Source organism: Camelus bactrianus, chromosome 22 (assembly GCF_048773025.1).
Source record: "Camelus bactrianus isolate YW-2024 breed Bactrian camel chromosome 22, ASM4877302v1, whole genome shotgun sequence".
Lineage (NCBI taxonomy): Eukaryota > Metazoa > Chordata > Mammalia > Artiodactyla > Camelidae > Camelus > Camelus bactrianus.
In genome coordinates, this window is record NC_133560.1 from 21505762 (window position 1) to 21522651 (window position 16890).

Sequence of the window (16890 nt, forward strand, 5' to 3'; positions counted from 1 at the left end):
TGTGGGGGCTTATTTGCCCTCTCATCCTCTGAGACCTGCCCTACTGCTGTCCCCCTCCCACTCTGGGTTCTGGCCTCAGCTCCTACCTTCCCTCGGGCTGCTCTGTCAACCCGGGGCCCCCCAACTACTTCCCCAAACATCCTGGGGAAGCCACATCAGGGACAGAAGCAGCCAGAGATTCTATTCCCCGCTCCTTGCAGCTGCCCGGGTGGGCCTCCCTCACAGGCTTTGCCTCCAGGCCCCACGGCATCCACTCCTCCACTCTTGCCTGTCTTCCTATAACACCCATTCCCCCAGGAGTGCACCCTGACTCTCCCTTCCTTCTCCCATGTAGATTGTTGACCCCAATGTTCACACCTTTGACCTGCCAGCCACCCGGCCTAGAGGACAGCCTAAGGCCAGCAGAACCTGGACCACTGGCTGGGGGTTGAGGCATCACTCTCTGGAGCACCCCCGTTGCTGCCCCAGACTCTCCCAAGCCTAATTCCCACCCCTACCCCTCACCTCCCGTCAGCTGCCTATTGACATCTGACTTTCCTATCAACAGATTAGGGAAACAAGCTGGTTCAGGGACTCTCACCCCCAAATGTCTTTGCATTCACATAAAGTAGACACAACCCAGGACTCTGGGGCCTTAGGACTCGGGAGACAGACAGGCATCAGATAAAGGCTCCCAGCCCAGACATCCGTCTTGCTGCGAATGCCCTGGCCCTCTTTTGTGGGTGGGCAACACCAGTGACTTCCCTCCTCCCGTCCCCATCCTAAGCCACCTCCCTGCTATGGCCCACGCCCTGAAAATGGTCCCCAGAGGCCTGCCCATGGCCACATGCCCCTTTCTCAACATTTGCTCCTCCTGGCAAATACACCTCCTCCTGTATCTAACAAGCAAGGCTGGGAGGTGTCCCAGCATGCTGCTTGGCCCCTGGACAACCTCTAAAGCCTAACAAGTGCAGGGGTCCAGGGGGTCTCTGTGCTACTGGCACTCACCTGCCCCTTCGATGAAGCACTGCAGACCACAGTCCACACCAGCGTCCCAGGAGCAGGTGCCTGCAGCCATCTCTGATCCTGCCTCCCCCTTCCCTTGGACTCTCTGCTCTGACCTGATACCTTGGCTCGGGGAGCTTGGTCTGCTTTTTGAGGCCCCAGGTGGCTTGCCCCACTGCCCGCTACTCCTGAACTCCAGACGCCTACTGGCCACCAGCCTCTTAGCAAGTGTGGCAGGCACCTGCAGATGGGTGGCACAGACAGACGAACCTAGGTGTGTCTGCCTGCCCCGCCCAGCGCCTGGCGGGCCAGGGCGGGCCCGCACACCTGGAGCAGGCTGCGGGCCAGGGCTCTGCTCTCCTGCCTGGCTCTGCTCAGTCAACCCTGATAGTCTCCAGTGAGATCACTTCTATGTCTTCCAGGCACTCTCGACTCTCCTGTTATGGCTGGAGGGGGACACTGATGGGGGTAATTCTGGCCTGGCTGGGCAGGGAGGGGGCCAGAATGCAGGAGGAAACTCAACCGGAGACTCAGCCATGCATTTAGTGCTGAAATCACTGGTGAAAGATACACAAAATGTGGTCTTATCCATACAGCGGACTATTCCTTAGCCAGAAGAAGGAATAAAGCACCAACACACACTACGGCGTGGACGAACTTTGAAAAAACAAGGCTGAGTGGAAGATACAAAAGGCCATGTCTTGTATGATCCCATGAAATGTCCAGAACCAGCAAATCTAGAGGCAGAAAGCAGATCGGTGGTTGTCAGGGGCTGGGAGGTGGGGCTGTGGGGGGAAGTGACTGCTCATGGGGTTTCCTTTGGGGGTTATGAAAATGTTCTGGCACTACATAGAGGTGAAGGTTGCACAATACTGTGAATCTGCTAAAAAATAATGAATTGTTCACTTGAAGTAGGTAAATTACATCTCAATAAAGCTCTTTAACAGAAACCCAAACTTCAGAGGCAGGCGCCTGGTTCTGGAACCTTCTGTCACTTCTGTCACTCAGGCTCTGCCTGTGTGTTCCCCATGCTTGCCCTGTGGGAGGGAAGGACATGGTCTGGGCAGGTGTCCCTGCAGGTAAAGGCCAAGGCAGATGATGCCATGTTCAGGGTGACCTGACCGGGCAGGACGGCCGGTGCTGACAGAAGGTAGTGGGAACAGACCTGGCTGGGTCTGATGGGTGAAGGGGAGCTTGGGGAGTCTGGGGTCATGTGAGACTGGGTCTGGGGGACCCTAAGAGGGTGCTGGTGCTCGGGACTGAGGCTAGCACAGATCCCAATCCCAGGCTCCTTTGGGGCCCCCAAAGGTGGGTCAGGGACAGGCAGGGAGCTCTAGGATCCTCTCGGTCCCATGCCTCGCTGTCCTGGTCACCCACCTCCCGTGGGTGTGCCCAGCGGCTCGGGCATCAGGTCTCCCAGTCTTCTCTCTCTGTGTGGGCCAGGCTGCCGTGGCTACACCAAGGCCCCGAAACCCCAGCCTCTGGCCACTTGGGAAAATGGTGCAGCAAGGCAAGGATCCTTGTTTCATTTCTGCTTTCGAAATTAAAACCCCATGAGTGTTGGTGAATGTCAGTGGCATCTGTTACAGTTTAGGAAGGACAAAGAGGACCCCTGCCTTCAGCGCCCCCCACCCTCAGCCATGATGCTGAGGGAGAAGAGGATGTGCTGGGTGGCTTTGTGGCCAGCCGGGTGGCCGATGCCAGGGCTGCTGCATCATGGAGTCGCCAGGTTCTCTGAGGAGGCCCAGAAGGCACAGTGGACCTCAGAGAGCAGGGAGGAGGACCTGTGGCCGCTCCATGCCCTGGTGAGCCTGCCTTCTGCACCTTCAGTATTTCTGAGCTAAGACAACAGTCCTCCACAAAAGACAGGTTTCTGGGGGCGGTTCAGAAGGCCAGCTGCAGTGCACAGCCCAGCAACATCGTGTGAAACGGTGACAGTAACAGGTAACTTGCAGCAGGCGGGCAGATCAGCTGATTGGAACCGGCTTTCCACAGTGCCCCCTTCCTGTTTTCTGGTCAGAATTGCACAGCAAGGCTGCAACCCGCACCCGGGGGGGGGGCGCCCAGTGACACCCAAACCTCAAAACATCTCAACTTCTCCTTTTGAGGAGCTGAGAAAAAGTCCCGATCGGCTTTCTGAGGCCCCAGCAGAGCTGAGAGAGGAAATCTTCCACGAACACGAAGAAGGAATACTGTGAACTCAGGCCTAGGCTGGGTTCTGGCTGTGGCTGCCTGCAGCGTGTCCCAGGGAACTCAGACCGTAGTGGGTTAACCTGTGTCCCTTAAAAAGATATGTCCAAGTCCTGATTCCTGGAACCTGTGAATGGGACCTTACTTGGAAATAGGGTCTTTATAGATGCAACTAAGGTAAGGATCTTGAGGTGAGACCACTGCCCCAAATCCAATGATGGTGTCTTGACAAGAGAAAGAAGATCACAGAGACAGATGGAGAGAAGGCCATATGGAGACAGAGCCTGGAGTGAAGCAGGCACAAGCCAAGGAATGCCATACGGCAGCCACCAGAAACCAGGAGAGAGACTGGGGAGGACTCTTCCTCAGGGCCTCCAGAAGGAGCCAACCCTGCTCACACCTTGATTTCAGACTTCTGGCCTCCAGAACTGCGAGAGAATAAATTCCTGTTGCTTTAAGTCCCCTGCTTCCACCCCCTCCCGCTTATAGCACTTTGAGATGGCTGCTCCAGGACACTTGCACACAGGGCACCTCTCCAAGGCTGTTTCCTCACTCATCTTTAAAATGAGCAGAGCTGTTGTGAGTCCTCAGAGGGATGACAGGTGAAAACTTGGGCACTCGAAGCCAGACACCCAGTGGGCCCAAAGGCACAATAACTAATCATTCCTGTTATTAGAAAGTGACTCTCAGGTTAGCTCAGAATGGTTGGAACTTACAGACAATTTCTAAACCATAAGCACCGGAAAGAAATGGTGATTGGGTCTCGTGGGATCGCAAGCTGTTGACTAAGGCAGCTGTTCTCACCCAGGGGAGATTCTGCTCCCGGGGGACACTCAGTTGTGTCTGGGGACATATTTTGGTTGTCACTATTGGTGGGGAGGAGACGCTACTGGCATGGGGGTCCCGCAGCACACAGGACAGACCGCCACACAGAGGATGTCCGCCCCGGACGTCAGTGGTGCTCTGGCTGAAGGGCCCAGCTCTAAACTAACACAACCTTCTCCCTTTCCAAACGGTGGCCTCAGGAAGCACATTTACGGTCGTGACGTGGATCTGGCTCAAGCCTGGTTTGGAAGCTGGCATGGGCCCCGCCTGCCGGCAGCTCCCACCCCTGGGGAAACTCGGCCTTGCCGGCTCACACGGCCAAGGCGCGAGGGAGGCAGCCAGGCCAGGTCAGAGGCATGTGACTCACGGGGTGCAGACACCCGTCGTGGAGGGTGACTAACGGCCCTCGAAGAAAGCGCCAGAATCCCTCAAGGCAACTGCAGGGGAGGAGCGTGGAGGCCAACAGGAGGAACGATGGGGTCCTCCAGGATCACTGCTGAGCCCTGGCAGAAATCCTGGGGAAGAAGGCACTGACAGCTGTCACTTGGCGGGGGCTGCTGTGGGCTGACTTGTGTCCCCCTCCACCGCCCAAAAGGCTCGTCTACATTGTCCTGGCACTGCAACCCGTGAACGTGGCCTTATTTGGAAACCGGTCATTGTTGACGTAATTAGTTACGATGAGGTCACCCTGGATTAGGGTGGGCCCTGAATCTGATGACTAGTGTCTTTATGAGACGAGAAGATGATGTGATAACAGAGGCAGGAATTGGACAGATGCGGCTACGAGCCCAGGAGTGCCTGGAGCCCCAGGAGCTGGAAGAGGCGAGAAGCATCCTCCCCGAGAGCACTCGGAGGGAGCATGGCCCTGCCCCAGCCTGGATCTCAGACTTCAGGCCTCTGGAACCGTGAGAGAGTAAACTCCTGTTGTTTTATGCACCCTCTTCTGTGGGTACTTTCTTCCGGCAGCCCCAGGGACCTCATGCAGTTGCCCTGGAGGGTCCTCGGCTAGAAAAGGAAGCCGCATGGTGCCGATCCTGCCTCCTCACCGCATCGAGTTGAGACCTTGGGGCTTGGTGCGCTCACTAAGGTCTTTGAGGGGTGAGCGGCCCACACCCGACTCTGTAAATGCTCGGCCCCCCACTTGTTCACATCCTTAATTTCTAAAGTCATCAACTGCCTGCACCATTTTACCTTGAACTGCGTGCCAGGCTCCAGTGCTTTGGCCTGGAGTGCCTATGGTGGCCCTTAGCTATGGCTGGGAGGACAGTGGGGCCATTGGTGGCTTTGAGGCAGCTGAGTTCCACAGCTGGGATGGAGCCAGATGGAAATGGGGGCACCCTCCGGAGCTCCATCACACAGGACCCACCCCTTGGCCCACGAGGCCCTGAATGATTTGCCTGTCACATTTCTGTCCCCACTGCCTCCTGCTCTGCTCCTTGTTCGCCCCACTCAAGCCCTTTCCCGCACTCTCCAGGGCCCTGGCTTTCCTCCAACATGCTATGTGTGGTCCAGCCTCCTGGCCTTTGCACTGGCCATGCCTTCCTCCCAGACACTCCACTGCTCATCCCACTCCCTCCAGGGCCCAGCCTGGCATCACCTTCTCACCTCTTGCCCCCTCACCCCTTCCTCAAGCCTGCTTGCCATTCTTACTGGCTCCTAGCTTGTCTAAGAGGCTCGCTGTTTTATCTTGCTGCCTGCTCCCTTGTCACTGGGCGGCAACTTCCCGGGGACAGGCCTTTGTGTCTTTCGGCCACTGCTTAGCCCAGTGCCTAGAGCTGTGCCTGCACATGGAATATTTGCAGAATGAATGTATGGTTAGGTCAGAGGAGGGAATGCATGCGGGATACGCAGCATTAAAGAGAAAATGTCCGCTCTGTGGCCAGATCACTGAGTTGGTTTTAAAAACATCTGTGCAAAAAATGACAACCTTTATGTTACGCGCGGAGGAAAAGACAGAAATTGGCCGTGCGTGCTGGCTCGGGGCCAGGCTGTACAGTCCTAACTAATTTCTTGCTGATGATCTCAGAGATCATCAGGGAGGAAGAGGAACTGAAGTATATTCAGCAGGCACAGCCGGGATGGGATTTCAGTGAATTCACAAGCAGCCCTCTGAGGTGGCTGCATTAGGTAGCTTGGAGGAATCAGTAAAAAGCCCAAGGTCAATGTTCCAGGGTGGGTGGGACCCCTGGACTTCCCTCCCCGGCCCGCCACTCCTCAGGAGGGAAGGGCTGGGGTCCTGTGGCCAGACAGACGGCGGCACATCCAGGGAGTGATACTCAGCAATGTGAAGATACGAGGTCTCAAGCTGAGAAAAGACACAGAGGAAGCTTATATGCATATTACTAAGAGAAAAAGCCCATCTGATAAGGCTACAGACGGTGTGATTCCAGCTACATGGCATCCTGGAAAAGGCAAAATTACGGAGACAGTGAAAGGATGAGTGGTTGCCAGGGACTCGAGGGAGGGAGGGAGGGAGGAACAAGCAGAACACAGGAGATTTTTAGGGCAGTGGAACTATTCTGTGCGATACTCGTGGTGAATAGGTGACGCTGTGCATTTGTTCAAACCTGCAGAATGTACAACACTAAAGGTGAATCTGAATGTAAACTGGAGACTTTACTTACTAATAATGTGTCAATATTGGCTCATCAATTGTTAAGAAAGGCACCACACTAAGACAACAGGTTAATGACGGGAAAGTGAAGGGGGTGGGGGAGGATATGGGAACTCTGTATTATCTGCTCAGTATTTCCATAAACCTAAAGCTGCTCTAAGAAACAGAATCATTTATGTCATTATAGTGAATAAAATTTAACTATTTAAGACTATTAAAATTACTTACTCAAAATTATTTAATCCTTGTAAAATGTTATTAAAAACAGAAAGAAAGCAGAATCTTTGATCTGAAACCCAGAGGCGCAGACCCCTCGGTGTATCTGCTGCCCCGTCCTCACCAGGGGATGACAGTTAAGCTGAGATGTGGACACTTCTTGTCCTAAGACCCTGAGAGTGATCACTTCCACTGCTCCAGTGTCCTGAAGGCTCACCCACAGCGACACATCATGGGAACACTAGAGAGGGCACAGGAGGCTGGGGCATTTCCTTCCCTGCTGCCTTTGATGCTACCAGGCGGTCCCCTCCTCTCATCTCACTGTCCCCAGCCCCCAGGCCTGTACCACACCTTGCTGGCTTCCCTCTGCCCCACAGCCACCCCTGCCAGAAACACCCTGCCACGAACTATTCAGTTTGGACATGCCATCTTTTTCTTTCTGGGACCCAGAGTGCAGAATGCCGCCCCTCTGGACGTTAAGAGCACTTTAATCACGCCTGGTTATTTTCTACATCCTGATGCTCTGACATTCGGGGCCTGGACGACCCTGGAGGGACTGCCCCATAGAAAACGATTCTCCTGCGAGGACACCTTCCAAATACAAACCAACCATTCCAGAGTCCACACCCCCACCACCTCTGTTACCACGGCCTCACACTCAGGACTACTTTCCCCCTGGCCTGATCACTCCAGGCCCACGTACCAGACAACCAGGACAGCCCTTACGCCCCAGGGCTCTGAAATTATTCAAACTAGCCAACCCTAAGCCCACTTATCCTGCCTTCTCCGACCCATCCTATGAAACCCACGACAGAGACTCTTGTCCAAACTCCCCAGCACTTGCTGCCTCCTGACGGACCCTGGCCTCCCCATGTGGCCCTGCATGGCATGCTGCGCCTCCTGTTTCTAGGGGACTGTAAATCTGTCTTCTTGATGGCCGGCGCCTCCCCGTATCTGAACAATAACCAAAAACACACATTAAAGCCCCTCCCACCGACTAGCCCCCACTCACCTCCAGCACTGGGCCAGCGCCGAGGATGGTCCTCTCGACGCCGCTGGCGTAGCCCTTCTGGCTCAGGGCGGTGAGGCAGTGGATCAGGAAGTTGGTGCTCTGCGTCTTGCCGGAGCCGCTTTCGCCCGAGATGACAATGCACTGGTTGACGTGCTTGCGGAGCATGGCGTAGTAGGCGACGTCGGCCAGTGCGAACACGTGCGGCTCCAGCTTGCCCAGCTGCTGGTTCTCGTACATCTTCACGTACTTGGGGTTGTAGATGGGGAGGAATTTGAAGGGGTTGACGGCCACAAGGATGCTCCCGGCATACGTGTAGATCTTCTGCTGCAGGAAGCGGTGCTTGAGGTTCTTCAGGAGGTTCTCCTCGGTCAGCTCGGGTAGGTTGCACAGATCGTCAAAGTCTGCCTGCGGCCGGGGCAGGAGGCCGCGCTCCACCAGGCGACGGGCGGCCGTGGCCTGGGACACCAGCTGCATGTGCACGTACTTGATGGTCCCATCTGCGTTGCGCTCCTGCAGCAGGAAGTAGTAGCCGTCCTCTTGGGGGTGCTCGTCCTGCGCCCGCCGTGGCCACAGCAGCACGCGGTGCACGGGCGAGTCGTTGGCGTCCAGCACCCACTCCTCCCCGCCCGTCTCCTTGACCTCCACCAGCACGTAGCGCTTGGTGCCGTCCAGCCGCAGGCTGGCGATGGCGTCCTGGATGACATCGGACGTGGTGCTGTCCTTGGTGGCTGTCACGCGGCACGAGGCCTGGCAGGAGGCCTGGTTCTCGCTGGTGGCCAGCTGCGGGTAGATGTGCAGGTGGTAGGCCGCCTGCCCCAGGCGGCCGGAGCTGCCTGCCTCGTTCACACTCATCCTGCCTGCGGCCTGGCCTCAGCATGCCTCCCGGGCTCAGGGCGCGCCTCCTGGAGCTGGAAGGGAGGAGGTGGCATGATTAGAGTGGTGGAGGGGGTCAGAGTGGTGGGGGCACACTGATGTCCACCCCCAGAGAGACAGCTTCAGACCCATGACCTGAATCTGCGGGCTCTCCTATAAAGCCAGAAAGGCAGAAGGGCCTCACCTGCCCTTCAATGTGATCCTCAGCTAGGGTCTGCGGCTATGGCAAAGCGACATCACCAGGTCCCTCCCCCAAAATCAAACCCTTCCCCTGGAGTCTGCTCCACCCCAAGCCCTGTCCCTCCCCTCCCAGAGTCAGCCTGTTACCCTCAAGTCCAATGGCCACAACCATCTCAGCTCAGTCCTTCCTGGCATCTTCTCTCTGACAAAACCTCCCGTGGCAGCTCCCTAAGTGGACAAAGACTCGGCCCCATGGGCCTTGGTTACATCCCCCAAAACACATGAGGGACAGAGAGAAGTGTGTTGGGACAACCAAGACCAAACCTGCCCTGAAACTCAGGGACCCTGAAACCCCAGGGAAGCAGAAACCTCACCAAGAAGGACAAAGTCAGGGAGAGCCTCCCAAAAACTCGCTTGAGAGAACTGCTCAGAGTGCATTTACTTCTAGAACCCACAACCCCATTCTAACCATGAAAAGAACATCAAACAGACCCAGGTGGAGGGTATCCTGCAGGACGCCCAGCAGTCTTCCCCAAGACTGTAAAGGTCCTGAGCAACAAGGAAAGACCAAGGAGCCGTCCCAGCCAGAGGAGTCTGGGGAGACGCAGTGACTTAATGTAACAGGGTTTCCTGGATGGGGTCCTCAACCAGAGAGAGGACACAGTGGGAGACCTGGTGACATCCGAATATCGTCAGGTGGTTAGTTAACAGCAGTGCATTCATCTGGATTTCTTAGTGGTACAAATGCGCCCTGATAACGTAAGATGTTCACATTTGGGGAATGTGGGTGAGGGGTATAGGGGACTCCCTGTTAGGTCTCTGCCACTTTTCTGTAAATTTAAAATGACTCCGGCAGAAGCAGCTTACTTCACAAAGACCTACTATATAGCACAGAAAACTACATTCAATTTCTTGTAATAAACTGTAAAGGAAAATAAACTGAAAAAAAAAAGTATATGTGTGTGTATGTGTGTGTGTGTGTGTATATATATATATATATATATATCACTTTGCTGTACACCTGAAACTAACACTGTAAACTGACTACACTTTAATAAAAAATAAGAATTAAAAAAAAAGTAGTAGTTTATTTTAAAAACTGCATTTACTTCTGAAGACACTTTTGCTTCAAGAAAGAGAGAAAACATAGCCAATGCTGGCAACTGTGCCTTGGAGTAAGAGGCTTAAATGCAGTGTGGGTCACGCGCCGGCTGCCACCCAAGTATGGCCAAAGATACAAAGATGAACCAGACCTTGGCTCAAAGCCCAGTGGGAGAAGCTGATATGCAAACACATGTGAGAGAATATATCAACCATGAGCGTGAGAAGCTATTGCCCCCGAGAGCCAGAGAAGGCTTTCGGGGAGTGGCAACACCTAAGGGGGCTCTGAAGGGAAGAGGAGTTCGTTTAACAAGAAGGCAAAAGGAAGGAGGAGAGTGTGGTGGCTCACGGCTTGTTTTTGTAAACAAGGTTTCACTGGACTGAAGCTGTGCCCATTCATGCCCATATTGTCCATGGCTGCCTTTGTTACATGAACATAACTGAAGAGTTGGGACAGAAACCTTGAGGCCTGGAAAATTGAATGTACTTATTTTCCAGTCTTTATAGAAACAGTATGCCAACCTCTGCTGCCCTGGACAGAAGCATGACTCAGCCCGGTGGGCGTGAGGGGCCACCAGAGGCTGAGATGATCTGGGCTCTGGGAAACGGAAGCCTATAACAGTGTTAGGAGGGTGGGGGACCGGTGAGCTAGGGAGTGGCAACAGGTAGGAAGGCTGGGGGGAGATGTGAATACCACATTTTTTAAACTTTCCTCCCAAATTATTAAGAGTTGTGGTCGTTCAAGGGTCAACTGAATATATTTCTAGCAAATGCAAGCTAATCTATAGACAGAAAGCTGATCACTGGCTGCCCTGGGGAGGTGGGTGGGGCTGGAGGACAAAGGAGCCGGGGCGACTTTTCCAGTGATGGATGTGTCCACTATCACGATCGTGGTCATGGGCTCACAGGTGTTTGTGTGTGTCACAACTCATCTGATGACGCACTTCAAAGAAGTGCAGTTTATAGTGTATCAACGACACTCAAGCTGTTTTAAAAAGTATATAGATTATGAAAGGACCCAGTTCCCCAGGAGGGCAACTTTTTAAAGATTAAAAAAATTTTTTCTTTTTAAATGGAGGTACTGGGGATTGAACCCAGGACCTTGTGTTTGCTAAGCACATGCTCTACCACTGAGCTCTACCCTCCCCCAGGAGTGCAACTTTTTAAAACTTCTTGCCTTCTTTTCAAAATATCCAATCTTTAAGTTCCGTCACTGAGTTCCTCTGATGTCACCGCAAGGAAGTGGCTGGGAACCTGTGAGCGTGTCTGTGTTCAGAGATGCCAGGTGGCACCACCCACCTGACACATCCCCTGACCCACTGAGAGCTAATCATGGGACATTCACAGGCAGCACACACGGCCATGGAAGATGGATAGTTTATGTGTTTCTGAGCCAGGAGCCCAAATTGTAGATCTGCACTTAATCACAGCCACATGAATGCACAAGCGTGCTTGTGAGACTACAACACCCACAAAGGTGTGAGCACATAACATGTGCAGACATGGACAGACGTGCACAAACACATTTTCTCATACAACCATGCTCACACATGTGCACAAATGGACACACATGCATGAATACAGTTTCACGTGAACATAATCACATGCAGACACATATGTCTTCACAAGCACAGACAAGCAGGGACACACTGCGTGCACAGCCCCTGCATACGAACACACATGTACACACATGTGCAGACCCAGGGCTTCAGGCAGAGCCCACCCCTCTGGGACGTGCTCTTGTGGGGAGACTGCTGACTTGCACCACAACTGCAATTCAGCTCAAGGACCGGGGGCTTTAGACTGTCTCATGCCAAAGCTGCCCGGATGCAAGTGGCAAGAAGGTCACAGGTCACATGGATGTGCCTGCTTTGTCCTCCTGGCAGACACCAAGCCGAGAGAGAGGTCATCAGGGCCCAACCATGTGATCTTGTGCTTACTCCCAGGGTCTGGCCAACTCCATGACACCCCACATCCTCCAGGGCCAACAGTTCATAAGGCACCCTCGGAGCCCCAAGGGGGTCTTTTATAGCTCTGGGTCCCTTGGTGGGAGGGGCAGGAGACCCCACCCTCAGAGACTAGGGGCCCTGGGGGCGGTCACAGGTCCAGGCAATGCCGGCCCCGCTCCCAGGCCAGGAGGAAGTAGATAAGGCTTGCTCAAGGCCCCTGCTGATCGCTGGGGCTGCAGGAAGGGGTCTGGCCAAAGAGAAGGGGTGGGGCAGGAAAGACACCAGCTGGGACCCCTTGGAGGAGTCCCTGTAGGGCCCACTTGCCCTGTCCTGTGGCCACTGTCCCTCCAACCATTGCGGCTCACCCAGACCCACCACAGCTGCAACCTGGGAAACTCTTCCACTCTGGACCTGCCTGTGGGGCCCTCCCTGCCCAGTCAGCCTCACCTGGCCCTGCTTCCCAGGGAGCCCGCCGTTTCCTCCCTGAGCAAGGGCTCCCTTCCTCTCCTTCCCAGGGGGAGGACCTTCCCATTGAAATAGCTCAAATGCCTTAAAACCAGAGACACTAGCAAAGCCTTCTCCAGCCCAGGATAGTGTTCCCTCCTTACTTTCATGCAGCCTGGAGCCTGCCCTTCCTGCTCCAATCTGCCACTCGGAGCACTGCCCCTCCCCACTGCTCCCTTCCCCGCAGATGCCACCAAGCTCCTGCCAGTCACACCTGCTGACCAGTGGCCTCTTGCTCTGCAGCCCCGAGGACCACGGCATGGCCTCGACCTGTCTCTGTCTAGGGACCCCTCCTACCCTGATCCCCAGGCTCTGCCCTGGAGCCAGTCCACTCTGCTGCACCCCCTCAAGGGCCAAGCTCATGCTCAAGGACACCCACCCCACCTCCAGCCCCAAGCATTCAGGGTGTTCGTTCCCTGCTCCTCCCACTGACCACATCCTGTCTGCTGTCATCGTGTCCCCAAACAGACTTTTCTTCTCACCAGGTCAGGAGGGCCCCTGATAGACCCCTGCCTCTATCCTCTGGGCCACAGCAGAGGAGCACCTGGAAGCACTGGTCTAGATGTGGGTGTCCCAGCTCAGAGCCTCTCAGGCTCTCCCACCCCAGCCAGCGCTCAGGCCCTGGCCGTCAAGCCCCATTCAGCACAGCCCCCACCTTGGTAGACCTGCTGCCTACCAAGCATATCTTGAATACACTCTGGCTGCTCCCCACCCAGCCAGGCCCAGGCTTGCATGCCAGATCTTGCAGGACTCCTCCAGCCCAATCATGGAGAAGCTGCCCAAAGTCCCCAACTCACAGTGGGAAGTCTGGTTCCTCCCACCTGGGCTGCATCCCCACTAACCAGGCCATCCCCACAGGCCAGGCACTCTGCCCTCCCCTGCATCTCAGATGGGGGCCGGCCCCACCCTGCTGCCTCCTTCCAGATGCTGGCCCCTGTCCTTGTCCTCAGCCTGGAATGCCCCTTGAACCCCTCTGCAAAACCTCAGGACAGACCATCAGACCCAGAGTCTCTTCAGTTCACAGGTGGCACCATTTGAACCTAGACACCAGGCCAATCTGACCCCCTCCACACCCTCACTATGGAAGCCCCTGACCAGTTCTGCCAAAGTGACTTCTGGAGAGGCCGACCCAAGTGAGAGGTCCGCCTGGAGGATGCTGCCTCGAAGCATCTTCACTGGCTCTGAAGATCATAATATTTTTCTCAATCCATGGCCATCAGTGGGCACAAAAGAGCATTTGCTCACTTATAATCCTCTGGTTGCCAGTCAGGGTTTTTTGAAAGTTAAGTGTATTCCATAACTTTTTTTTCTGTTTCTGGAAGTTGTCTATGCCAGTTGCCCGTTTTTCCCCACCAAACCACTTAGCTTATTGTTTCAGAGGAACTCTTTGTATAGGAAGGGTATTAACTCTTGGCCATGTCTGATGGTGAACTGAATTCATACCAATTCAGTTTTACGTATGGAGTTTCTGGATACAGACACTGCACTTCCCAGGCAGTCAGAGCCATGGGTCATTTCTTTCATGATGTCTGTTGTCCATTCCTCTCCCAGATCAGATGAACGTGGAACTACACTCTGTATTCCTCTCCTTCCCTGGATTTACTCTTTACATTTAAGCCTTTATCTATCTGATAGTTATTTTGGAGGGTTGTTAAGAGTTTCCTAGGGCTGCTGTGATAAAGCACTGTAAACCAGGCGGCTTAAAAAAGAGAAATGTACTGTCTCGTGCTTTGGGATGAGTCCAAAATCAAGGGGTGGGCAGGGCTGGCTCCTTCAGGAGGCTCCGAGGGAAAAACTGTCATTCCCATGGCTCTCCTGGCTTCCGGTGACCCTTGCTGCCCCTTGGCTCGTAGGTTCATCATGCTGATTTTCTTCTGCAACATCACGTGGTAGCCTTCTCTGTCTCCATGTTCTCGCCTCTTCTTATAAAACGCACCAGGTACTGGATTCAGGATGACGTCACCTTGAGGTCTTTAATTACATCTGCAAAGACCTCATTTCCAATCAAGGTCACGTTTGGAGGTGCTGGGTGGACATGAATTTCAGGGGACATTAGTCAACCCAGTACAGTGTGGGAAGTCAAAGGAGGATCCAGCTGGACTCCAAAGAGTGGAGCAATTGCTTTAATGCCTTCTATTAAGGAATCCGTCTCTCCCTAGACCAGGGAGCCTCCTTTGATAAAGAGCATACATTAAGTTCTGTTACACACATGGGTCTGCCTCTGGGTCATTGACACCTGCATGGCGCCAAGTTGTTTTGATGATCACAACTTCAGGGGATGCCCTTAAACGGTGGCAGCTCTCTTGGAGGGGCTCAGCTGTTTCCTCTGGCTTCCAAACTTGCCTTCCTCACCGAGCCTGAGACCGGAAGCCAGTCATGTTGTGGCCACAAGTGGATGTGAAACCCACACCCCAAGAATCCCCAGTCTGTGCCTGGAATGAAAGGAAGCAGGTCTGGGGCTGAGGAACCGGGGCCTCGGATCCCCATGAAATAGTAACTGTAGGCTGAGGCCGTGTGTCAGGGGCAGTGCTTCCTGAAAACCTGTGTGTCCATCCTTGAGCCAAACTGCCCCTCTAAATGCTCCGAAGTTAAAAATGCCTGTTCTGTCTTCTGATTAATGCCCTGGAAGCATACACAATGTGAACACAAAGCAAAAGCCCTCCTTAAACTGATAGGGTTTGTTTACCCAGAACTTGTCTGAGAACCATGCCCTCATCACTAAATGGAAATCAAACTGGAGGACTGTAAAATTCCTGGATAAAAGAGCCAAAAAGGTGGAAGTGAAGTGCCCATCAAAGGCTGAAATAAATAAAATGTGGTCCATCCACCCAGTGGAATATTACTCGGCCATAAAAAGGAAGAAAGCCCTGACACATGCTACAATGTGGATGAATCTCCAAAAACACCATGCTGATTGAAATCATTCCAGACACAAAGTATGATGCCATCTATGTGAAATGTCCAAAATAGGCAAATCCATAGTGACAGAAGGCAGATTAGGGGTTACCAGGGGCAGGGGATGGGGTGGGGAGTGACTGTTAATGGGGATGGGGTTTCCTTTTGGGTTGATGGAAATGCTTTGGATAGAGGTGGCAGTGGCACAATATTGCGAATCTACGCAGTGTCACTAATGGCAAATCTTCTGTGCACAATAAAAAGAACTGCAGATGCAAAACCTGAATGGTGATAAATTAAAAGGCTTTTGCCAGCGCCACAGTGGTGTCCTTTCTGCACTCTGAGGACACGTGAACCTCAGTTCAGGGCCTTTCTCTCATGCTCTCAGGGAAAGGAGGCACAGGGGAGATGAGGCAACCCAAAATTTGACCCTGGGGGCGAGTGGACAAATGTGAACGAGATGCTGCCAAGGCACAACCAAGGCCTCATGCATGAAAAGGCCAGGTTCTGCCTATCAGCTTGGCAAATGATTCGCAATTGACTGGAAAATTAGGCGGACGGGGGCCTCCAGAAAGTGTAGCATAGCTGCTTCGTTTATATAAGGCCATAATTTGAAGCCACATGTTTATTGGATGAAATCATCCTCAAACTAAAAGGAGAAGGCCGGCGTTACAGCAGAATCGGTTAGTAAACATCATTTAGAAGTCAGCGTGGGTCCACTTTTCCATGCATGTTTCCTGGAGCCCTCTGGGATCTTTTAAGAAGACATGATCGTATGAAATGATTGGAAAAGACGGACAGGCTGAGAAACAGCTACAACAGTCATGGTAGCTCAGAGCTGGAGGACAATTTAGGGTTGGCGGGATGCGGCCCCAGGCCATGAAATGCCCGGAGCTCCCAGAAGCTGGACAAGGAAGGGTCTCCCTGGAGCCTTTGGGGAGAGTCACGGCTCTACAGATGCCTTGGTTTTGGACTTCGGCCTCCAGCGCTGAGAGGGAATCAATTTCTATTGTTTAAGCTGCTCAGTTTGTGGTACCAATTTACAGCAGCCCCAGCACTCAAATCCAGTGTCCAATGCAGAAGATACTGGGTGCTCCAAGTGAGGCCGTCGCCAGGAAGGACCATTACCTCTCTTCTGCTTTATTTTTAAATATCCCCAGAGAAGCCCATCCCCAACACCCTCATTAGTCCCCCTAGGCCTTCTAGTCTGGCCCAACCGGTCTGAGTCCTGGAGAAAGCCCCTCCTCCAGGCATGTGCTCAGACAGCTCAGTCCCTTCATCTGCCCCTGAGGCTGACCCTTCTCCCTGGAGTCTGTGGCCACATCCCCAACAAGGCTGTCTTCTTTCAACGTCCGTCCGTCCAGTCAACAAATGTTTCTCCACTGCCTACCCCAGGTCTGGCCAGGCCAGTGGCCAGCAAAATAGACAGTGAGAGTGTGGAGGTCTCTGGCCTTCAGGGAACTTGACAAATCAACCCACCAGCAAAGAGGCATTTCCAACAGCAACAGTGCTTGGGAAAGGAAAAGTGCAGTGTGTTAGAGCAGCAG

General features: G+C 53.8%; 1 protein-coding gene across 14 annotated transcripts in view; it reads right to left on the minus strand.

The window, feature by feature from the left end:
* Window positions 1–16890, minus strand: part of MYO9B (myosin IXB) — an 83772-nt gene that overhangs the window by 59622 nt on the left and 7260 nt on the right. For all 14 annotated transcript variants that reach the window (XM_074350486.1, XM_074350483.1, XM_074350490.1 and 11 more), the window contains exon 2: window positions 7842–8749. In XM_074350486.1, the coding sequence (XP_074206587.1) occupies window positions 7842–8693 (852 nt within the window). In that variant the 5' untranslated portion in view covers window positions 8694–8749. The remainder of the gene's footprint in view (window positions 1–7841; window positions 8750–16890) is intronic.